Source organism: Ochotona curzoniae, unplaced genomic scaffold, assembly GCF_017591425.1.
Source record: "Ochotona curzoniae isolate NIBS_2020 unplaced genomic scaffold, NIBS_Ocur_1.0 scaffold_3890, whole genome shotgun sequence".
In the NCBI taxonomy this organism is placed as follows: Eukaryota; Metazoa; Chordata; class Mammalia; order Lagomorpha; family Ochotonidae; genus Ochotona; species Ochotona curzoniae.
In genome coordinates, this window is record NW_024467115.1 from 29,233,689 (window position 1) to 29,258,558 (window position 24,870).

Genomic DNA, 24,870 nt, shown 5'->3' on the forward strand with positions numbered 1-24,870 from the left:
GCAAGCAGGAGAAAGAGCCACTGAGCTTCACGGGGCAGGAGATTGACCTCAGCACTGAGATGGCCAAGGATGTTTTGCATGAAGTGGTGTTGGCATGAGATGAGGAGTGCCTACTTCATGTGTGTCCAGTGTGTGCAAAGGCCCTGGGGCAGCTGAAGATAACAGGGGTGATGAATGATTGGAAGAAGCCAGAGTGGCTGGAGCTCAGAGCTTAGAGAATGGGATTTTCAAAGGAGAAGAGGCCAGCAGCCCAGTATACCACTTTGTAGGTGGTGGGAAGAATTTTGGTCTTACGAGCAGTGTAAAGCCATTGAAGGGCTCTAAGCAGGAAATGACAGCTTTGTGTTCCTAGACTTGCTACTCTGGCTGGCAAGTGGTCACAGAATTGGAGGAGGAAAAGAGAGTGGACATGTGGAAGCTGGTTAGGCAGCCGTGGCAAGAGACCGGGCAAGTGAGGTTTTAGCTTCACTTGGGAACAGTGCAGACTCGGAAGACACTGAAGCTGTGGGATTGGAATTCTTGGCAGTGGATTTGATGGTGAGGACAAGAGAAGTAGGGTTGGGATGGAGAAGTGGGGTCAGGGGTGAGGCATTCTGGGAATGGTCGTTCTGCCCACACAGAGCACACAGCATGAAGTGTAGATGGCCACAGTGCGTACTTATAAAGCAGCCTGCCCTTTGGACTGCTCATTGCACATAGAGGCTCTGGTCACATGACGATTATTGTATAGTAGCGCACCTCTTTTCCTTAGAGCAGAAGTTGACTGAGGATAGCTGGGCCCGTGCGTCCAGGGTCCTGGGCTCTGACCCCGGAGTGGCCTGGCACCAAGTGTGAGCTCCTGTCTCCTCCCGTCCATGTGGTGTGGAGGCGGCTGGTTATCCTCATGTGAGCAGTCCTTCAGGCTGCCAGCCTGCCCATCTCTCTGCCCCTTCCCTGCTCCCTACTCTGCAGTGCAGGCTGGGCATCATGCTTTCCTTGGATGGGATGCACATCTCCAAGCCCCCTGCTCTCCTGGCCTGCTTCCTATTTGGCTGTCATCTCATCAGCCGTAATGAGAAACCCTGGCTTCTCTCAGTGCCCAGTGGGCGAATCCCCTTCAGGAAGAGTGGCCTGTGGCTGGCTAGGCAGCTCCTTTCCAGATAGACCTACTCCCTTGGTGCCTACCCCACAGCTTGTGCCAGTTGCACGGTGCAGGGGGGATCTGAATCCATCAAGGTGACTGAGCGTTGTCCTGGGACCTTATACTCATGCATGAATCACACAGGAAGACTCAGCATGGCCATCAGCAGGAGGTTGACTGCCTGACTTCCTATATGCATGTACCACCAAAGCCACCAGGCTTGTTTTTCTTTTTAATTCCTGGAGTTTGTTCTTCAGAACCTTTTAGGCGTTCCAGAAATACTGAGCGTACAATACAGCGACTTCTTTCTTTCCCCCTCCCCTCCAGCTTCCTCCTTTATTAGCACCTTGGTTTGAAGTGTTGCCTTTGTTCTAGTTGATGAGCCAGCTTTGCCCCATATCACTGGCAAAAGCCCAGAGAGTTTTACACCTGTGGGTTTGTGGGTGTGTATCTGAGTTTGGACAGATGTGGAATGACAGATATCCTCCTGCAAATAAGCAACATGGAATGGGTTAAAGGATGCACAGCGCTCTGCCTGTTCATCCCTCCTCCCCACCAGCCCCTGGAAACCACCCATCTGTTAGCTGTCTCCATAGCTTTGCCTTTTCCACAGTATCCTCTAGTTGGAATCCTACAGGATGAAGCCTTCCCAGACTGGCTTCTTTCACTTTCTAACAAGCTCTGAAGCCTTTCCCCTGTGTTTTTGTGGCTTGATGGCTCATTTCAGCAGTCATTTCCGCAACCGGAAGATGCAATGTGTCCCTTACCACCTGCTAACTGGATGGAAGTCACAGTTTCCTTTCAGCCCCCCCCACCCCCCAAGTGCTCTTTTCACATAATCTACTCAGTCTCCACTCTCTGTGGGCTTGCCAGTCCGAAATATAGTTGGCCCTAGCCAGTTTAGGAGCCTTCCCAAAAGAGGAGGTGGAAAATGCCTTGGTTTAGCATTCTGTGTTAGGACGTTGGCCCTGGGCAGTTGTCAAAATGGCTCAGTCATAGGTGGTGCAGTGAAAGCTTGCTAGTCTGTAAGCTGTCCTCTTTCTAAGAATTGGCATTTTCTGGGCCCGGCGCAGTAGCGCAAGTGGTTAAGGTCCTCACCTTGCACGCCCGGGATCCCATATGGGCGCCGGTTCTATCCTGGTAGCCCCGCTTCCCTTCCAGCTCCCTGCCTGTGGCCCAGGAAAGCAGTCAGGATGGCCCAAAGCTTTGGGACCCTGCACCCGCGTGGGAGGCCCGGAAGAGGCTCCTGGCTTCGGACTGGCATAGCATCGGCCGTTGCGCTCACTTGGGGAGTGAATCATCGGATGGATGATCTTCCTCTCTGTCTCTCCTCTCTGTATATCCACCTTTCCAATAAAAATAAATAATAAAATAAATCTTTAAAAAAAAAAAAGAATTGGCATTTTCCCACAGCCCCTGCCTTTATGCTTGGTCCCCTAGCAATTCCACTAAACAGAGAGGTGTGGACCATCTTCTATCAGAAGACAGGTCAGGCCCTGACCCTAAAATAACGGGAAGTGGACAGAATCAAGTGTGACTTTTTTTTTTAAAATCATCTATTTATGTGAGAAAGCAAGAACGTAAATGTTCCCATTTGCCAGTTCACTCCCCAAGTGCCTACAATGCTGGGGTTGGACCAAGACTGGGTATCCAAGCCAGGTCTCCCACTTGGGTAGCATGGACTCAATGATTTGAGCCATCCTCAATCTGCCGTCTGCATTGTGGGAGACAGGAGCCAGAGCAGGGTATCTAGCTTAGGTTGTCTGGTATGCAATGCTGATATTTTACCTGCTTGGCTGGATGTCTGCCCCACACAATGTGACTTCTTAGAGTCATGCTGTACTGTGGCCATCTCCTCCTCCCCTTGGGAAATAGTGATGGGTGACAGCAGTTTCCTTTTGAACACGCCTTTAGCCCTTCCCAACATGCTCATCCATTGCTTATCACCCAGCATCAGCTTGAGCTAGCTGTCTGTATTCATGAGTTCCCAGCCTGTTCTGTGTAAGTTTGGGGTTGTGTCTTTGTAGGATGTAAGTTGGTTAGCTGCCTCAGTAGGTGATCAGATGTTTGTACGTGATGTTCTCTCCCTCCAAGATGTTTTGATGTGGGTCTTGGTAGGGAGCTGGGGTCTCCAGGAGTCTCTGATCGGGAGACTCCAGGGTGTGCTCATCGCCCTCATGGATGCCATGGCTGGGCAGGTAGTCCTGTCACCTCTGAACAATCTGAGTGCTCACCTGCTTTCACAGGCCTTGTGGGAGAACACTCTCTTGATTTTCTCGCCACTTTGGCATGATTACACATATGCAGTGTCCCTGGGCAGAGTGGGCTATCAGTTCCAGAAACCTTTGCCTCTAGCTCTTTTTGCTGATATTTTCTTTCTTTTTAAGTTTGTGGTTTGGAGTAAGGTAGTAACATGCTACGTCTTTCCTAGCAGATTCTCACCCAAGGCCTCTCCTGGCCACGAGGGATCTACCACCATTGATTCAGTCATCTCGCCCAAGCCTGTGAGACAGGGGTGCACTTGGCTCCTGTAGGGCTTCAGCCCCTAGCAGTACCTGGTATACGGTCCATTTGCCCTGAAGTTCCTTGGGATCTGCCTGAGCTGGGTTAAAGCACACTGTGAAGAACGGAGCAGGTGCATTATGCTGTTCATCTAGGTCAGGGCCATGTCTTGCTGACCTCTTTACTCATCTGTTTACTTAACCCTAACCACATTTTTTACAAAGCAGTCAGAGTAATCCTTTTGCGGGGCAAACTAGATCCTGTCAACCCTCTGTCCTAATCTACTACCCATGGTTGGTCTCTCACTCAGGAACTGGGTAGAGTCTTCACAGTGTCCCAGCAGCTGCATGCTTTCTCATGCCCAACACCCAGTCCTGGCTCTGCTGCTGTGACCCCAGAGCTCTAGCACAATGCCTGTCATTCCCCACTGTGAACCTAGCTGCCTTCCTCTCCTTCTCTCTCTTATTCAGGTATCTATTTCTGAGCCCACCCTGTTACTCTCCTATTTAAAATTCTAGCCATAGGTTCGGTGCAATAGCCTAGAGGTTAAAGTCCTTGCTTTGCATGTGCCAGGATCCTATATGGGTGCTGGTTCATGTCGTGGATGCCCCATTTTCCCTTCTGTATCCTGCTTGTGGCTTGGGAAAGCAGTCAAGGATGGGCCAAAACCTTGGGACCCTGTACCTGTGTGGGAGACCTGGAGGATGCTTCTGGCTCCTGGCTTCAAATTGACTCAGCTCCAGCTGTTATGGCCAGAGTTGGGGAATGAATCAGTGGATGGAAGATTTTACTCTGTCTCTGCTTCTCTGCAAATCTGCCTTTCTAATAAATCTTTAACAAAAAAAATGTCCACCCCTTGGCATTGTAGTATGCTGAACCTCTCTGTCTGTGACACCAATATTCCTTATCGGTGCTGGTTCAAATCTTGGCTGTTCTGGTCTAGCTCCCTGCTTATGTGCCTGGAAAAACAATAGAAAATGCCTCAAGTACTTGGGTTTCTGCACCCATATGGAAGACCTAGAAGAAGCTCTAAGCTCCTGGTATTAGCCGGGCCCAGCTGTGGCCATTGCAGCTATTGGAGAAGTGAACCAGCAGATGAAAGATCTTTTTCACTCGCTCGCTCATTCATTCTCGCTCTCCTTTTCCCTGTCACTGCTCCTTTCTCTGTAACTCTGCCTTTTAAGTGAATAAATAAATAAATCTTAATTTAAAAAGTTTAGTGCTTTGACTCTCTCTACCTCCCCCCTTGAGCCCTCCTTCCTCTTCCTTGCCTAGTTTTCTCCACAATATCCATCACCATTTGCCACATGCTGTAATGCATTTGTTTGTCAACTGCCTGTCCTATTCCAGGCGAGCTGAAACCCCTCAGGGGTTGTATTCGTTGTTCATTCTAGAAGAGCAGCTGGCTGTGCTAAGCAGATGCTCAGTAAGCAGATGCAGCATGGACTGGCCCAGTGCTGTCACATCCTAGGGTCCATGTCCCTGTGCAAGAACTATTTGGCATGACTAATAATGGTAGCCTTCATGCCCTCCAGCTGGCGTTTGTTTTAGATTGTTGGTAGTTAGGTCAGTAGGGCTCCGCTGGGCTCCTAGGACCCATGGGTGTGTCCTAGTAACAGTGACATTACTAAACAAAACCAGTGAATAATCACGGCCAGTTCTAGAGTATTTGCAAAGTGACCTTCTGCTCACTCTTGCACCCTCAGGTGTTGCCATGAGCAAGAAAAGCGGTAAGTATCCGTGAGGAGTGCTGGGAAAGCAGGGCCGGCTCCCACTTTGCTACACTGAGTGCTCACGGAAGGGCACCGTATCTGAGGGGTGCATGAGATAAAGCTGGGCAAGACCTGCTAACCATGCACTGGGAAGCAGGAGCAGAGATCCAGTAGAGATAACTTTAAAAGCCCTTCACTTTAACACAGTCAAGTTCTGTCAGGTATGTTGGATTTGTGTTAGGGATTTTTGTTATCTGACCCTTGGCAAGCTTCAGCCACTGGAAGCTGACTTTTTTTTTTTTAAACATTTGTTTATTTTCGTTCATTAATGAACAAAAATCAACAGCCATAGTGTACGCAAACAGCCCCAAGATGGAAAAAGATCTAACCAGCAAGATACCATTCAAAATAACAGAGAAAAGTATGAAGTATCTGGCAATAAAGATCTAACCAAAAGTGTAGGAGACCTATTCGAAGAAAACTACAAACTATTCAAAAAAGAAATTGAACAAGACCTCAAAAGATGGAATAACATCCCATGCTCCTGGATAGGCAAAATCAATATCATTAAAATGTCTGTATTACCAAAAGCAATACATATTTTCAACGCAATTCCAATCAAATTGCCCAAAACATTCTTCACGGAACTGGATACAATAATTCAAAAGTTCATCTGGAAGCACAAAAAAACCACAAATAGCTAGAACCATCCTAAAGAACAAGAAGTTAGCAGGGGGAATCACAGTTCCGGACCTCTGGACATACTATAGAGCAGTGGTTATCAAAACAGCCTGGTACTGGCACAAAGATAGAGAGGAAGATCAGTGGAACAGAATAGAAGCACCAAAAGGAAACCCACACAGATATAGCCAATTAATCTTTGCCAAAAAGACCAACGACAGTCCAAGCAAATGGGAAGGCCTCTTCAGTAAATGTTGTTGGGACAACTGGCTGATAGCCTGCAGAAACAAAAAGATAGACCCACATCTATCACCATACACTAGGATCCAATTTACATGGATAAAAGACCTAAACCTACATCCAGAAACCTTCAAACTCTTGGAAGAAAATGTAGGAAATACCCTGCAAGACCTAGGAGTAGGTCCCGACTTTCTAAGAAGGACACCAAAAGCAATAGCAGTTGAGAACAGAATAAACAAATGGGACCTCATCAAACTAAGAAGCTTCTGTACAGCAAGGGAAACAATCAGCAAAGTAAAAAAGCAACCCACAGAGTGGGAGAAGATCTTTGCACACTACATAGGTGATAGGGGGCTAATTTCCAGGATATACAAAGAACTTCAAAACAACCAAAAAACCAAAACAAAGAAGCCACTCAAGAAATGGGCACGGGAAATGGGCAAACATTTCACAAAGGAACAAGTCCAAATGGCAAACAAACATATGAAAAAATGCTCCAGTTCCCTGGCAATAAGGGAAATCCAAATTAAGACATCGATGAGGTACCACCTAACACCAGTAAGATTGGCCTACATAAAAAAGAACACCAACGACACTTGTTGGCAAGGATGTGGGGAAAGGGGAACCCTACTCCACTGCTGGTGGGGCTGCAGGTTAGTACAGTCTTTATGGAAATCAGTATGGAGAACACTTAAACAACTCAAAATCTGCATACCATATGACCCAGCAATAGCACTCCTAGGAATATATCCAAAACACCTGTTTTACGACAAACCAACATGCATCCCTATGTTCATAGCAGCACAATCAGTAATTGCAAAAACATGGAAGCAACCGAAATGCCCATCACAGAAATTGATAAGAAAGCTTTGGTTCATCTACTCCATGGAATACTACTCAGCTATTAAAAAAAAACAAAATGCAGTTCTTTGTGGCTAAATGGGCCCAACTGGAAACTATAATGCTAAGGGAAATGAGCGAATCCCAAAAGGTTAGATACCACATGTTTGCCTTAATCTAATCTGTATTTTTTTGATCCTGTCATTGATACTGTCTCAACACATGTGTTTCGAAAAATTGAACTTGCATTATTGTTAACATATTGTTTACTCAATACTATGTCAATCAATTCCATAACACTATATATTGTTGCTGATGTTTTTGGGGGCTTTTAACTGACTGGGATTTTACTCTGTTAGCTTTGCCTTCAGACCAGGGAAGGCCTCCCCAAGAAGCCGTTAAATGTTATCAGGACAATAAGATGCTGGACTCAATGCTGGGTATGTGCTTGCAATGAAGGAATCTCAACTGAACTTGAACTGTGGTTATGCACCATGGGGGGAGGGTTGTGGAAGGAGCGGAGGAAATCCAAGTACCTATAAAACTGTATCACATAATACAATGTTATTAACAATAATAAAAAAGAAAGAAAAAAATGCTAATGCTGTAATGTTGTAAATTGATGTTGATGTTACGTTGTGGCTTTTAATCGATCGGGATGATATTCTGCCAGCTCTGCTTTCAAACCAGCGATGGTCTTCCCAAGAAACCGTTGAATGTATCTGGACAATAAGATGCTGGACTCTATGCTTGCAATGCAATGAAAGAATCTTAACTGAATTTGAACTGCAATACTGCAACAAGGTGGAGGAATCCACCATGAGGGGAGGGTATAGGGTGGGGTTGGGGGAATCCCAGAGCCTATGAGACAGTGTCACATAATGCAATGTAATCAATAAAAAAAATAATATTAAAAAACCATTTGTTTATTTAACTTGAAAATCAGAATTATAGATAGAGGTGTTCACTCCCCAAAGAGCTGCAACAATGAGCACTGAGCTTGTCTGAGGCTGGGAGCCAGGAGTTCTTCTTGGTGTTCCATGTGGTACATAGACCCAAGGAATTAGCCATCTTCCACTGCTTTCCCAGATCATTAACAGGGAGCTGGATCACAAGTGGAGCAGCAGGGACTTGAGCTGGTACTGATATAAGATGCTAGTGCCGCAGCACTACTGCACTGGCCCCGAGAAAACTGGTTATTAAAGTGAAGAGTGAAGAGAGATCAGTAACATGGAATCACATGGAAATGACATACGTGTATCCACCTATTGTGTTCCCTCTGTTGAGTTCTGAATGATCTCACCCAGCCCTGGCCCCTCTGGGAGGCTTGGCTGCCCACGTGGTGTGTGCCCACCAGAGTAGTTTCCTCTCCAGCTCCCTAACTCTCCAGCACCCCAGACCTTGTTGGCTGTTTTTCTCACTTTCAGCCCTGCCATGCCCTTCCTCTGTCTTGACTTCCTTCTATACTCTTTGGTCCTAATGAGCCGTCACCACAGTTGGTTCCCTTTATTTGTTTCCTGAGTTTGCTGCAGCATGTCTTCCCCAGATGGGAAATAAATGTTAGAATCCAAGATTTTGTGTGTCTTCAGATGTCTGATATTTCCCTCTGACTCTGTTGGTGGTTTAAAAGTAGGTGTTGAAACTGCACAGCATTGTTTCTCAGTAGGACTCTGGAATCATGGCTTGCTATGCTTTGGATATGGGTCGAGTGCCTCTCCCCAGGTGCACCTGCTGGAAGCATGGTCACAGGGTGCCTGGACAGAGATGATGAAACCTTTAAGAGGTGAGGTCCAGTGGGAGGTGATTAGGTCACAGGAGCCCCACACTCCTGAATGGACTATTTCTGTTATTTTTTAGTGTTTTAAATTTATCCATGTGTTTGAAAGACAGAATGACAGAGAGAAGAGGGATAGAGAGACACAGACAGATCTCTACCCACTGGTTCATTTCCCAATGGCTGCGATGGCCAGGGCTGGGCTAGGCTGAAGCCAGAAGCCAGAAACTCCATTCTGCTCTCCCATGGTGAAGAAGCCCAGGATCTTGGACCTTCTGCCGCTTTCCCAGGTGCATTAGTGGGAAGCTGGATCAGAAGCAAAGCAGCAGAAACTTGAATTAGCACTCTGATGCAAGATGCTAGCATTTAAGTAGCGATTTAACCTGACGCATCGCAATACCAGTACTGCTTCTGATCTCCAGGAGTGGTTTGAGTCTCCCTGAGTTAGATTAGCTTTCCCTAAGAGGTTGTTCAAACGAATGAACCTAGCCCTCCTTGTGTATCTCCCTGTGACTTCAAGCATGTGTCCTACCCAGCCTCTGGTAGTGAGCCACAGGAAGTGAACCAAGACATTGCCCTGGCTCCCAGCACCAGGATTAGCTGTTGGGAAGCTTAATGATGCTGATTCTCTCTCTTTCCACATGTAACATATTTTCCTTCTGAAAGCTTCTAGGATTTTCCCTATTTCCTCAGCCGTGTGGTATTTTTGTAGTAATGTACCATAGGGTAACTGCGTAGCCCCATTTTTAAATGGGAAAAAATGCCTTGCAGATTCCAGGGCTGATTTAGATGTTTAATAGGATAATCCTGTTTAAATGTGCACCATGTAGAACCAAGTATAAGCTCCTTATGCTTATGGCCCTTCCAAGTATAAAATCACGTCGGAATTGCAGATTAAACATGAGGCGTCCAACTGATGACACTCAAATGTACACCATTAATTTGCTGTGGTGGTGACTTCCTGCTTTCAGTTCAGGATTCAGGGGCTGCTTGCTGGAGCTTGGTGTTCTATAAGTGCTGTCTCTGGCTTCATTTGGTGCGCGTGAGACATTTATGTGCAATCTGCCCTCTGACTTTCTCACTGGCCCTGGCAGCCCCTGTGATTCTGCTCAAAGCCGGTGCGGAAACACAGGGTGGCCCCCGGCACAGTGGTTAGAGCGTGGCCATCCAGGCTGATCTCAGAATGTAAGCTTGCTTGCTCGCAAGAATTTGGGGGGTTGTTATTACCATGAAAGTTTGATAGGGGAACTCTTTCATTGAGAGCTCACATTATCCCAAGGATTCAGTTGCTTTTTAATGTAACTGAGTTTGTTTTCATTTCATTTGGAAGTCAGAGAGACATAGGAGAGGCAAAGATAAAAACAGACAGAAATCTTCCACCCACTGGTTCGCATCCCAAAGGCAAAGAACAAGTGTGAGTGGGCCAGGCTGAAGCCAGGAGTGCCCAGAACTCAATCCCCAGTTTTCATGTGGGTGCAGGGACTCCTTTAAGCATCACTTGCTAACTTCCAGGGATGCACTCACAGGAACCTGGGCTTGGGTGTGCAGCAGGACTTGATGCAATGTCCTATGCAGCATCCTCACTGATGAGCCAAACACCTGCTCCCTAGCTCCTGCTCTTCCTGCCTGCCTTCCTGTCTCAGGCTTGTACAGAAAAGTGCACAGTAAGAGTTCTGGCTCTTTTCCCTGAGTGTTTGGACGTCCCCCCCAGCGCCTCATCTCCTGCTGGCCGGGATTTCTCCATCAGCTGTCATGGTATTCACAGGAGCTTAATCCCACGGTGCTTTTCCATCCCTATTTTGAGAGGAAGACCGCTGGGAGCTATTTGCCACTGTCGATTTCAGGGAGCCGTTAAGCTGTGTCTCATAGAACTTGACAGCTATGGTCTGTTCCCCAGCTAAGTTTTGTGCCTACGCATTCCTGCTAGCACGTTCACCCGGCCAGTGTTTGTAGATTTAAAAGCTGACATGGCACCTGCCCAGGCTTGCAGTGTCGATTTTCCAACTGGTTAAAAGTGTGTACATGTGTATGTGTGTGTGTGTGAGAGCTTGTGCGTATATGTGAGTGAGTGTGTGTTATCCTGCAGATTAGCTGTGTTCCAGACTCTCCTGCCAATGCCTGAGCCTGTGTTGAGCTCCTGGCTGTTGCAGGCCTGGCTGTGCATTCTGCCTGCCCAGGGCAGTGCCTCTGTTGCTGAGCACAACACTGTGCACCTGTGCAGTGGTGGCGTGGGTGAGCCCACCTTCACTGAAGAGCTGGGCAGGAGGGCTGGACATGATGGAAGGCTCATTGGTGTGTGAAGTGTCTTCAAACCCCTGGGGTGTCCCTCTCATGGTGATCTTGCTGCAGAGTCCCCCAAAGCTCAGAATCAGGTCTTTTTTCATACCCACTTCAATCCCCAATTCAATCTCTTTCCTCCTATTTCTCACTGTTTTAGCGTTTTCTCTGGCCATGACTTGTGTTACAGACCTCTTGCCTTACCCCCGCAGCTGCACCTCCCCCTTGTGCCCCTGAAGCCTGTAGGTGGGACTGTTCTCTCCACTGTGCTCTCCTTTCCTTGTTCTACCACCCTCAGTGATTTGGCTGCAGGGGAAGGGAAGCTGGCAGCTGTGGGTGGATGGATTTGTTCTACACAACACCTGTATTTAAAGGAACTGGTAGGCAATTTTGGACTTTTACATTATAAATCTCCATTTTAAGCTTTTCCTGAAAACTCGGGAGCATCCAGCAGCCGTTAGCATGTGTCCTAAAAGGTGACAGGTGGTAGGCATTGGTCATTCCCACAGACCTTTCTTGAACAATGTTTTCACGCTCCTTACTCCTCCCTATAGCACCTCAACCTAGCGTGTTTCTGCCACCTCTCTGGCTGCCCAAGGCCTCCCGACTTGCAGAGTAAGGGTCTTTCCACACCCTGGGATCAGAACACACCTTGTATTTTTACTACCTTGTATTTCTTCACCCTAGTGAGTATTGTCCCTCCCCCTCTATCCCTGTCTGAACCCTGCCCTTTCACAAGGCCAGCTGGCCTCTGTTTTCCTCTGTGGGACCTCCCTGCCTGCACCAGGTGAAAGTATTCTCTCCCCGAGTCCCCAGCATGCTCTGGGTTTGTCTCTGGCTTTGGTGCTAGCTGTGATCATAGCTGCCAGGGCCTTATGGTCCTGCCTTGTACACAGTGGGTTCCCGGGAGATGCACACTCAGAAAACTGCACAATTGAACCTGGGCCTTATTCTGTGGGTGCAACAAGAAGGGCTCCTGACTAATGAAGACGGTTACCTGCTGACTTCCCCAGCCACTCTGGAGACCCTGGCTTCACTGCTTGTCATATGAGCCACTGTTTGGGGCCACTTATTTGTCTATTTATCTTGAAATTTTGTTTGAAAGGAAGGGAGAAACACATAAGCAGAGGAAGGTTGGGGGAAGGAACCAAGCAGAGGTATTTCTCATCTGCTGACTCACATCTCAAATGCCCGCAACAGCCATGGCTGCACCAGACTGAAGCCAGGAATCAGGAATGCAGTCCAGGTCTGCCATATCGGTGGCAGGGACCTGGCTACTGGAGCCGTCACTACTGCCTCCCTGGGTCCTCATTAGCAGGAAGCTGGAATTGGAGTGCGATCAGGAATCAAACTCAGGCTGTGAGACGTGGGATGGGAGTCTCCCAAAAGACATGTTAACTGCTTATCTCTGTTTGCTCCTGCCACTACGGCAGGCTTATCTTTACAGTCAGACACAGTTGCATCAGGGTGGGCTGTGGATATGTCACTCCTTGTCAATTATATGACAGTCATTAAAGTTATGCAGAGACGTTGACACAGGGATGCCCGTCAGATTCTGCATTGGGCCCGTACTCCTAACTGCCAGGTTGATCGTGGGCTCTTCCTACACCTTCATGAATGTGATTGGGGAAAATGAGGGACTGATGGGTTGGTAGAAAGTGAGTATTGTGCTTGCTCAGTGAGCACTTGGTTTGCATCAGCTTTCCCATTTGGAAGCTGAAGCCCAGGGGTTCCCAACTCCATGCCCTTGGAGAGTGGGAGTGAGCTTGAGCTTCCAGGCATCTCCTTTACTCCTGTCAGGCCCCCAGAGAGGGGAAGGGGCTTTGACTGCCCACTTCCAGGATGAGAGGGCCAGCGGATAGTAGGACAGCACTGATGTCTAATGGGACTTCCCACAATGACACAATGTCCTGGGCTGTCCAGTGCAGGGACACTCGCCACGTATTACTGTCGAGCCCTTGAACCACACTTTGTGTGAACGAAGAACTGAATTCTTTTTCCTACATTTGAATGAATGTGGCTATATGATGTGAGGGCTGGGGAGGAAGCATCAAATGTAGTAGCTAAGGAGAAGATCCCTCCTGCACTGGGTGGGAGGTAAATACCATTACCACATGACTAGGTAAATCAAAACCCGTGGGACCGTGTTTGGGCATCTGTGAGATGTTTATGGGGAAGCCCATGCCTGTGCTTTTTCAGAGATGTCATTTACTTATAGTTCTTTCACGTTCTTTAAGAGAAGCAGACAATAAGTTCCCCTTGGCTATGATCCTTTGAGCAGATTTTCTTTCTTTTTTTTTAAAGATTTATTTTTATTATTATTTTTTTTATTGGAAAGGCGGATATACAGAGAGGAGAGACAGAGAGGAAGATCTTCCATCCGATGATTCTCTCCCCAAGTGAGCGCAACGGCCGATGCTATGCCGGTCCGAAGCCAGGAGCCTCTTCCAGGTCTCCCACGCGGGTGCAGGATCCCCAAGGCTTTGGGCCGTACTCGACTGCTTTCCCGGGCCACAGGCAGGGAGCTGGAAGGGAAGCGGGGCTGCCAGGATAGAACCGGCGCCCATATGGGATCCCGGGCGTGCAAGGCGAGGACCTTAACCACTTGCGCCACTGTGCCGGGCCCAAGCAGATTTTTTTGAACCAGTTTTCTTGACTTGCTTTTGTAGCAGATTCTTTGTTTCCACAAAGGACACTGAACTGAAGGGCCATGCTTGGGTGTGAGGTGATGCTGTGTAGACCTTTCCGTGGATTGCACCTTGTGGATTAATCTGTTTTATGACCTGAGTCAGCTGGAACAGGCGGGGGTGTTGTGGCCTTATAAGGTAGCTATGAAAGTCACACCAAGCTGTGAATGCAACTGGATAGATCTCTGCATTTCCCAGAGATGCTGCCAGGCACAACACAGCTCTTCGGGGGCTGGCCCCCCACTGGCCTAGGGAGACTCTGCGTGGGTTCCCTGCCGTGGGGAACCGCTGCTCTACCTCCACCTGGCACTCTGGGTTCCTGTTGATAGCCTTCTGTGCAGGTGTTGGAGTCCCCACCAATCCTTTGCTAAGGGAACTCTGGCAAGCCCTGGGGTGATGCCCCTGTCTTTGGAGTGTACCTGGCAGCTCTGCCTGCTGCTCTCTTTTGTGGTCCTAATAGATGCCCTGCTCCCACACCTCACTGTCCTTGCAGAGGTGATTTCAAACGCATGGAATGAGGAGGCTGGGCACAGAGAGCAGCAGGACCTGAGAGGTAGAGGGCAAGTGGCAGTGGCTGGGGGCGAGGGCTGAGAGGCAAGCAGCACCCACATTCCCAGCAGTGTGACCTCCAGGCACAGATGTACCCACCTCCTGCCCTGTGCAGCCCTGCCCTGTCCTAAAAGGTTGTAAGTGGCCTTCCACTGGCAAGAGCTTCTGTGGACCCATCTGATAATCTGACTTGGCTGTATAGAGATGGTGGGGTGCAGGGATTCTGGTGAAGGAGGGAAAAACCACAGCAGCTCAGCAACATCCAATCAGAATGCAGTGATGTTGTAAACCACCTGTATTCATTGGCCCACACAGATCCAGGGCAAAGACAGGTGCCCTCAGCCGTTCTCATAGCCAGGGCACAGCCTCCCTACCGCCACGGTATCCTGGGAGCCAGGTGTTTATATGGTAACTTTATTCTTACTGCTGTTACTTTCAGCAAAAAAAACAGTTAGCTGTCCCGTTCTTGGGCTTTAGAGTTTTCTGAGGGGTACTTCTTCTTCTTTTTTTTTTTTAATCTCCTGCTATCTTTTGTTAGTATTGTAATCCTTTGAGATGTTAATTCTTATAAGACTAAGGATGTTCAAGCTGCCCTGTCTTCATAATATTTGTTTGTCTTTCTGTTTTAAAAATTCTGTTGTAAGAAAAGGATTATAGTACTAGTAATCAGAGTTCAGGAAATCTTAGCTTTGTGCTAGGTACTATGCTGAAAATTTCACATCAGTGAACTAATTTAACCTACTGGTCAACAGTATAAAGTGTGGATATTTGCTATTACACCTAAAATATGTATTATTTAAAGGCAGAGAGACTGAGGGATAGACACAGAGAGACACTCAGACTGCAAGAGCTCCTGTCTGCTGGTGCACTCCCCAGATGCCTACAAAGGCTGAAGATAAGAAGTGAAAACTGCATTTAGATACCCCACATGGGTGGCAGGAATGTGGGTACTGAAGCCTCACACCCCCGTGTGCCTGAGTCTGCAGAGGCAGAAAGCTGGGGGCAAGGGCGAGAGCTGCAGATTAGCCCAAGTACTCAGGTGGGGTACTAGGGACTTTAAAAAATCCTATTTTAAAAATTGAGTTTGAAGATTTATGTGTTTGTGGGTGTGAAAGACAGAGTGACAAAAGATGGAGAGACAGAAGGAGGAGGGAGAGAGGGTCTGCCAACCTCCATCTAACTGACAGGTGTTATTTTCTGGTATTAAGTGGAAGATGATTGTTTGTGAAATACTTCTTTAAACTGCATTATCACACTTTCTTCTCTTCTGCTCACCCCTCCTTATTTCCCTCCTGTGTCATCCCAGCTTGTCTCCTCTCTTCTCCTCTGCTCCCTTCCTTCCCCTCCCCTCCCCTCTGCTCCCTCCCCTCTGCTCCCCTCCCCTCCCCTCTCCTCCCTCCCCTCTGCTCCCCTCCCCTCCCCTTTCCTCCCTCCCCTCTGTTCCCCTCCACTCCCTTCCCCTCCCCTCCCCTCCCTTTCCCCTTCTCCTCTCCTCCCTCCCCTCCCGACTTCCCCTCCCCTCCCCTCATGTCTTTCCCCTTCTCCTCTCCTCCCTCCCCCTCTTCTCTCTTCCTTCTCCTCTCCTCTCCTCTCCTCCTCTTCCCTCCCCGTCCCCCCTCCCCTCCCCTCTCCTCTGCTCTCCTAATTTCTCCTCTTTGCCCTCTCTCCTGTGACTACTTCCTCTCTCCTCTCTTTTGCACTTCTTCCCTGTCATGCCCTCTTGGTTGATAATTTAGTTGCTTATTTTACTCAACTAATTTGACATGGTTTCTCTCTAAATAAAATTACTTTTATATTTGCCCTTCACAGGAAGAAGAAATGCCAGATGTAGAAATCGACATTGACGATCTTCTTGATGCAGACAGTGAGGAAGAGAGGGCTTTAAAATTACAGGTAAGCAGCTTCCAGCATCTAAAACCTTCTTAATATATGTGCTTACATTCACTTCAGAGCTTGGTGTAAGCCAGTTCTGCCCTGTGACAGTGAGTGTTGGCTCTAGGATTTGGGCCACGGCCCTTGGCAGAGAGGAAGCCAATGCATTGTGCTGTGTTAGTCTGCTTTCATTGCTGTAATAAAATGCTTGAGGCAGAATAATCACATAAAGCGAAAGACTGATCCAGATCACCTCTCTGGTCTGGCTGAGCTTTGCTGAGGGGTACACAGAGGAGAGCATCATAGTTTGAAGCAGGAAGCTATTAAGTCAGGTTCTACAGTCTCTGCTGTGGGGGTACCCCATCTGGCCTAAGAGCCTCTCACTAGGCCCTACTTCTCAAAGTCCCACTTCCCAACATCACCACCTTGAGGACAGAGCTTTCAACGCATGGCACCTTGCGAGATGCGCTTGAACCTCCTGCAAACCATGGCAGGTCCTGCTTCTTCACTCTCATACACTGTATCTCTGATGGCACAGTAGCTCGTGATGCAGCCAGTTCCAAGCACCTGCTGGGGCTGAGAGTCTCCAGCCTCATTCTGTCTGGAGAGCAGTGATGCCCCACAGTTGCTTGCAAAGGGGAGAGACCAAGCTGGGACTGAGATCTCTAAGCTTAGGTTTCTTGGTGTCAAGGTGTGGGTAAGACTCTGTATGACATAATCCTTTGTGATAAAATATCTTTCATAGACCCTACTCATCTTTTAGCACGTTAATACAATGACGGAGGCTTGGATGTTTAATGTTTCCTTAGTAGACAAATAAAATACTTCCCTTCCCACAGGAGGTCAAATCTATCATTTAAAACTGCATTTTTGTAATTTCTAAAAGCATTTCATCTTTGCCATTGCTCTTGGTGGTCACCGGTAATTACTGTGAATGACTGGTTGGTTAGTGCCAGAAGTAAATGGTCACCAAGGTAATCAAAGGACCCTTTTTAATTATTAATGTTTCATGCATTAGTAATTACTAGTGTCCCTTTGGTGGTGAGCAGCCTTCATTTTAACGATTATTGTTGTAGATTTAGATGGGAGAAAATGACAGTATAGTCATAAAAGTTAAAGTTGACAGGGGTAAAGCATTTACCAATCACATGTAAAATATAGAATATATTCATTTTTTTCCCCTTAAAACTGAGAGTGTGGAAAGGGCTTTCCAGCAGGCCTCAGCTTACCTGCTGGGTTCCCAGCTGAGAACACTGAAGCCCATGAAGGCTGTGTGCCAAGCTGGTCTGTGGCTAACTCACAGTCAAACCCCTTTCTCTGTGAGCGCTGTGATCGTCACACTCACCAGCCTGTCTCAACTTCAAGTGCAGGCAGTTTAGTATTAACCAAGTTGGCAATCCCAAAGGAAAGGAGTGTGCATGCCCATGTGTATGCATAAGGAGGGTAAAAAGTCATTGAGCAGGTGATAGGTTTGAAACTGTTTGGGTCCCTCTGGCCTACATGGAGGGGCTGTGGGGCTCATTTGCTGCTGGAGGCTGTGCTGGGCCAGCACCCACTGAGTCAGTCCCCAGCTTCCTGCAGACTACGGCCCAACAGAGCCTTTACTGCACCGCTTCTTCGTTGAAGTAAGCTCTCTTTTCCTCAATGAGTTATTGGTAACCCTGTCAAGGGTTATAGTTTGCCTTGAGCACTGTGGTAGCATGAAAAAGAAATACTTTCTGATGAAAAAAATATTCTGGCTGGTGTGTGTGTGTATTGCTCTGGAGAACAAAGCGTTGCTGCATATTGAAGGCTTTTTTTGGTCTTCAGATGACCAGCTGACATGAAGTGTGATTCTAGAAGGTCAATAAGAAATCATGATTTACTGCTGGAAGAGGAGTACCACAAAGATAAATGATTTTCAGTTTGATTTTTAAAATGAACCTGAAGTGTAAAGCAATAAAACTGACCTTCTGTGTGTTTAATTCTAGGAAGCTCTCGTAGACTGCTACAAACCAACAGAGGTAAACAAATCGCTTTTCCTTAATGCTGTGTTTGAATTGGGTTTTATTAAATCAGTTTGTCTACCTGTAAAAATAAACCACAGTCAACAGTTTGATTAGATATCTACTCATTAGAGATTACTAACCTTGAGTGCATGTGTTTGAATAGTACCAACTTCATTATTCATGACTTTAAATATGTCTATGTCAGGAAGACTTTAAACTAATGGAGTGTATGTGGCTTGTTTTAGATAAGATCCAGACTTCCAAGGGAAATGTGAGAACATTAGAAATATTTTAGTAAAAATATTTTAGATACAGAACTGGATAAAATCAATAGGCTTCAGTTTGTGGGAAATGCATATTATGAAAAATATGCATGGAATTCAAATATATTTGTACTAAAATTTATCATCTAATTATATATTTCTCTAAGCTTTTTGAAGTACTCCCATATATTCTATATATTCTATTCATCTTCAAGTTTGTTTTTTTTTTTAAGGGTGAAGCCAATTCTGTCTCTCACTTTATTGGAAGAAAAAAAGTAGTTCGGATATTTAATATTAGCATAAGAAATGCTGGCTATTAACCTGATTAGACTAAGGTGATTTATGTAGACTTCCTTTACCAAAAGCTGAGAAGTAGAGAGATTAAGGTTTTGATCAGTTATGCAAATATTAGCAGAGGAAGTTATCTTCTGTTTGTTTCTGTGATAAATCAGAGAAGTTATAAGATCATCAGATGTTTTGTAATCTGTTACATCAAAGCACTTATAGTTAGATGACTAAGTTTTGAAGTGGTGAGTTACAAAGGGAGAGGAAAGCCTGCTTTTATGCACGTGTAAAGTTTCAGTGGCTGAGAAGGGTTATGTTCACTGACTTTGAGGCTGGTTATCTATTTGTGTTTTGTTTTTATAACCTCTGGTCTTATGATTTTTAATCAGCGATTTAAAATTTTTAATTTTAATGTTAAATTTTTCTTTATATTGATATAGCACACTTAAAATTTGAAAGGCATAAAATAAATTTATGTGTTTCTAACTTTTATGTGTTTATTTTGTACAACAACATTTCTGGCTTTTTTCTGACATTTTCTCTTGTATTCTTAAATAAATATTTACTAATTTTTTTTATTTATGGACTTAAGGGTAAGATATTGGATCTTTCAACTTTCACATAATTCCTTTCCTTTCCCTTCAACCCCTCAATAAAGTTATTTGACAATATTTGTTAACAGTGATTAAGGTTTAAAATGTTATGATGCAAACAAATAATCTTCACTGTTGAACCAATAATGAGATATATCCATGGCTTCTCTTGTGTAGCCCTTTGTTTTTACCTGGAGTTGCTATTGCATTCTCTTTTATTTTGACAAGTATCTATCACTATTTTTCTTGAACCCCCCTAATGTCTGTGTCACACATGTAATATATTTTCTGTATACTCAAACACATCATTGCAGCCCCTCTCCCCGATTTTCCTACTGGACCCCTATAAAGGATACTTCAAGAAGATAAGAATGTTTAGGCAAAACCAATTTTTAATTCCATGTGTAGTTTTTTTCATAATAGACATTTCAATGAACTTCTAAAAATATTTATTTTATTTGCTTGAAAGAGAGAGAGCTCCTGTCTGCTGTTTCACTTCCCACATGCCTACAATACTTGAGGCTGGGCCAGGCCAAAACCAAGAGCCCAGAACTCAATCCAGGCCTCCCACATGCATGTTGGGGGCCTGCCCTCACCTGCTGCCTCTCAAGGTTGCACGTTAACAGGAACCTGGAATCAGAAGTGGAGCCAGGACTCAAACACATGCACTGTGGCATGAGTGCCCCAGGCAGAGGGTTAGCCCCTTTTGTGAATTTTCTGAATCTTTCTTATATAGCCAACCGGAGCACTTATTCCCTGGGCCATTGGGTAGCTATTGTTTTGAGCTTTCTGCTCACTCTTATGAGAGGGAGAGACAGAGATCTTCCAACAGCTGCTTTTTAAATTTTGCCTTAACAGTGTGCTGGATTTTGGCTGTGCTAAAAGGTGTAGTAGTACCTCTTTGTTGTTTTAATTTTCATTGACAGTGTCTTTCATAGGGTGAAATCATTATTTTAATAAAGTAAAGCTTATCATTTTTTTTCATGGTTTGTGCCTTTGGATGTTGTATCTAAAACTCATCACTTGGGGCTGGTGCAATGGCTCAACTGACTAATCCTCCACCTTCAAGTGCTAGTCTCTCATATGGATTCCAGTTCATATTCCAGGAGGACCTCTCTCTGCCTCTGTCTCTCCTTCTCTCTGTAAATGTGTCTTTCCAATAAAATAAACAGATCTTTATAAAAAATGTAAAAAAATAAAACTCATCACCAAACAGTAGGCTATACCAGCTTTTTTTCCTGTGTTATCTTTTATAACTTTTCTAAATTTGCATTTTCCATTTGGGTCTGTGTGCTATGTGTGAAGAGTATAAAATCTGTGGCTAGATTTATTTATCTTTGCAATGTGTGATTGTCCAGTTGCTAAAGCATCACTTTTTAAAGACTGTCTTTATAGCACCGCTTGTTGCCTTTATGCTTTCGTCCAGTCAGTTGGCCATACTTATGTGGGTCTGTTTCTGGACTGTCTATTCTATTCGGTAGATGAGTTTGTGGGTTTCACCAATAGCACTGTGTGTTCTGAACCGATGATGGCTCTCATTCATGTGTACCAATGAATGCTGGAGTCTAGCCCAGTCTGGTACTCCCCAGACCCCGTCCACACCCATGCTGAGGGAGATTGCAGCCACGTCCAGCCTAGACCATTGCCCCCATTCTGACTCTAGTGCTAACTAGTTGGAACTCCAACCCATCTGTGGCATCTCCTTGGCTCCCCAACCAGGCCTGTTCCTAGCCACAGCTCTTGCAGATGATGATGGAGATTATTGTCCCACAGGAGTGAGCACCCATATGCCCCCAAAAGTTCTGCCTCCAGTCCTGATTCACTCACATGCTGCTTAGTGTCATGGCTGAGCCACACATGATCTATTCACTGTTCCTACTCTCCCTGGTGGGCACCTTTATCCAGCTCTGCCTGGTAGGCTCCCATCCCAGCCTCAGTATGTGCCTGTGAATTGTATTTGGTGATGGTAGAAGCCAGCTTCCTCAGTTCAGGCCACCCAGGTGAACTGGTAGTTCAGTCTGACCCATAAAGGTCCTCTTGTTCCCTGCTCCAAACAACCCCGTCTCAGCACCCTTGCATACCTTCTGGAACAGTGGCCGTGTCCATGGAAGTCCCTTGGAAGTCCTTCCTCACCTGGACATGAACTCTCAGGTTTGTACACGCCCCCACCTGTGCCATCCACCGGACCCCTTATTGGTCCACACCCACATGTTCCCAGAGCTTGTCAAGAGGTGGCCAGGAGGCTTCACTTGGCACCACTGGCACCCTGGTCACCCAACCTAAGATGGCACCAGCCACGTTTAAGCAGCTAGCAGTGTGGAAGTTCCAGGTTGGGAGGCTTGGCTGTGCTCCCTTGCACCTGCTGCAAGTACGTGTGTCAGGCCAGTTTGTTGATATCTTTCTGTGATTCTGACAGGGTTTGAACTGACCCTGTAAATGAAGTTGGAGTTATCTGACATCTTGCTAACATTGTCCTTTTAATCATGATTATGAAATATCTCCATTTCTTTCTATTTGGATGGCCTCATTCTTAGAGATTCTTTGCTCAGCTCTATCTATCTAGGGTCCTAATCACTTCATCACAAATTCTATTTATTTCTGTTACAGTGTTTCTCATTTCCAGGATTCTTTTGTTGTTTCTTAGAATTTTCATCTTTTGTCTTCCATTGCCTGTTTGCTTTTGATCTTGGTAACTTCATCTCTTATCACCATTAGCATATTGATTTTAATTGTTTTTAGTTCCTGACACAATGATTCCAGATTCTCTACAATATCTGAGTCTGGCTGTGAGGATCTTGTTGTCTTTTCAAACTTTGTTTTTATCTCTTATGCTTACCAGAATGTGATGAACTGGGTGAAAGCAACTGCTGTGCTTAGGCCTTTGGTCATGTTGGGGTGGAGTTTGGCAGGGGAATGATTCCCTTGCCTATGATTTGGCCTCAGTCTTTCAACATGCCTGCACCCCTGGGATTTGAACTTCCGCAGTGCTCCTCAGTTCCATCCTTCACCTTAAGTAGGACAGTTGGCTGGGGCAAGTTGGAGTTGGGCATTTCCCTTCCCCCAGCTTAGTTAGGTTCACAAAACCCCTGCAGCTGAGGCTATGGTTGGACGCTTTCTCCTAAAAGCAGACCTAATTAAGAACAGATAGCTTCAGAACATTTAAAAATGATTTTCCCTCTTCTCTTGCTGGAAGTGCAAGGTGTTTTGTTTTGTTTTTTTTTTTTTCATAGTTGCTGTGAGGAGCTGGTGGAACTCTGGCAAGTCAAGCTCACAGGAGTGTGGGGGCTGCCCCAGTGACCTGGTACCTTCGGAGTTTTAGCCTCTACGACTTGTCTTCCCCGAGACTGTGGCAATTTGCCAGTTGTAGTTCGGATTTCCCTCCATTTGTCCCAGATTCCCATTGAGAGTGCCACCTTAGGGTTTCTACTCTGTTAAGTCTTCATTCTTTCTGCTCTTCTGCTGATCTCTCCATATTGGGAGCATTGGTTCTTTCTATGATCTCTCTTCTCCCACAGATCTAAAAAGAATAATTGATTTTGAGTTTATTCAGCTTTCTTTTTTTTTTTTTTCTAGCTCATTGTTGGGTTGGAGTAGAACTTTCAGGCTGCTCATATGCCTGAGTAGAAATAGAAGTCTTATTTACTATTTACAACAAAGCTATGCAACGGACACTGTTATTATTATTCTTCATTGGTGATGGCTAGAATTTGAGGCCAGCAGGGTTCTGTAATTTGCCTAAGGTCATAAAATTCATAAGTGGAGAGGTAGGGTAAAGAGGAGAGCAAGTAACACAGAATCTTGATATGATAATTGAATCTGATTGTGAAAAATAATGCTTTTCTATCATGTATTAGAGACACAGAGTGCCCAAATACAACAATGGTGGTCTTTAATTACTAAACTAAAAGAGTAGACTTTAAAGAATTTACCATTTGTTTTTGGTGTGTCATCTTCTGCCACTTGGCTTTGGGTCCATGGTTTCAACCTGTCCATAGGTCCATGGGTCACTGGCCATAGGGAAGAACTTGTTCTCTTGATTTGGGTTCAATATTTGGACCCTTAATATGTACATTTCTTTGAAATTGAACACATCAAATATAGATTATTTTGATGACCACACTAATGTGCTAGTAACTGATTGGTAAGCATGATTTTTAAATGTTTTCTCTTGGAGTAAACATCATTTCTTATGTAGGGTGAAATTAACCTTTTAGGCCCAGCACAATAGCCTAGTGGCTGAACTCCTCACCTAGCATTTTCAGGGATCCCATACGGGCACCAATTCATGTACCGGCTGCTCTATTCCCATCCAGCTCCCTGCTTGTGTCCTGGGAAAGCAGTCATGGACAGCCAAAGCTTTGGGTCCCTGTAACTGTGTGGGAGACCTGGAAGAAGCTCCTGGCTTCTGGATGTGGACTAACGCATCTCCAGCCTTTGCAGCCACTTGGGGAGTGAACCAGCAGATGGAAGCTCTTTCTCTCTGTTTCTCCTTCTGTCTGTAAACCTGACTTTCCAATAAAATATATAAATCTTAAAACAAAATTCATTAAAAAATAAAATAATCTTTTGATATTTATTTTTATTTGAAAGGCAGATTTAGAGAGAAGGAAAGATGTCTGCTGATTCACTGCAGAAATGATTACCATAGCCAGAACTGAGTTGATTTAAAGGCAGGAGCTTCTCCAGGTCTCTGGCATTGGTGTAGGGTACTAAGCAGTTGAGCCATCCTCTACTGCTTTCCCAAGTCACTAGCAGGGAGCTGGATGGGAAGCGGAGAAGGCAGGATGAACAACACCCGTATGGATTCCCAGTGCTGCAGGAAGAGGGGCCTGTTATGGCACTTGCTGGCCCCTCTAATGTAGTTGAAATTATTAAAAGAGAATTGACTTAACCCTAGCAAAATGATAGTTTTATTCTTAAATTAAGTAGAAGAGGGATTTTATTTTTGGCTATTACTTGGATTTAAAGGAAGTCAGTAATAATAGCTTAGTGGAGGTGGTAAAAATCACAGATGAGATTTTAGGGCATGCCTGCCAGGCCGGGGCGGAGCACCTTCCTCTGTTCCTGCTTTCTTTGTGTGGCTTTCAAATCTTGGACTCAAAGAGTAGCACCTCTGGAGAGGAATTTCACTGAATGTGAGCTTGAGAGCATCTGGCTTACCATCTGTTAAGGGAGTCGTCCATCCAGTGGATAGGGTTTAAGGAATCCATTCTAGCAAAATGTGTCTATGCGTCTTTATGTATGTATATTTTATTTTCTGAACCAAAAGTCATGCTATGCCCTATCCTTTTCACAGTCAAAGCCTGCATGCTAATATGCATCAGGCTTCATCTAGGATGACTGAGAGTATGTGGTGAGAGATATTTTCAGGTCCTAGTAGTCCACCAGGTTATAGAATTGTCATGGCCATGCAGTGGGCAGAGAAGATGGGGGGAGAGAGAGAGAGAGATGTGACCATAGCCTTTCAGTAGGAATTTACTTATGCTT

At 45.7% G+C, this 24,870-nt stretch overlaps 1 protein-coding gene across 1 annotated transcript in view; it reads left to right on the forward strand.

The window, feature by feature from the left end:
• PPP1R14C (protein phosphatase 1 regulatory inhibitor subunit 14C) overlaps positions 1–24,870 on the forward strand; it is an 86,220-nt gene that overhangs the window by 51,400 nt on the left and 9,950 nt on the right. The window contains exons 2-3 of the mRNA XM_040965355.1: positions 16,192–16,275; positions 18,225–18,257. Coding sequence (XP_040821289.1) covers positions 16,192–16,275; positions 18,225–18,257 — 117 coding nt within the window. The remainder of the gene's footprint in view (positions 1–16,191; positions 16,276–18,224; positions 18,258–24,870) is intronic.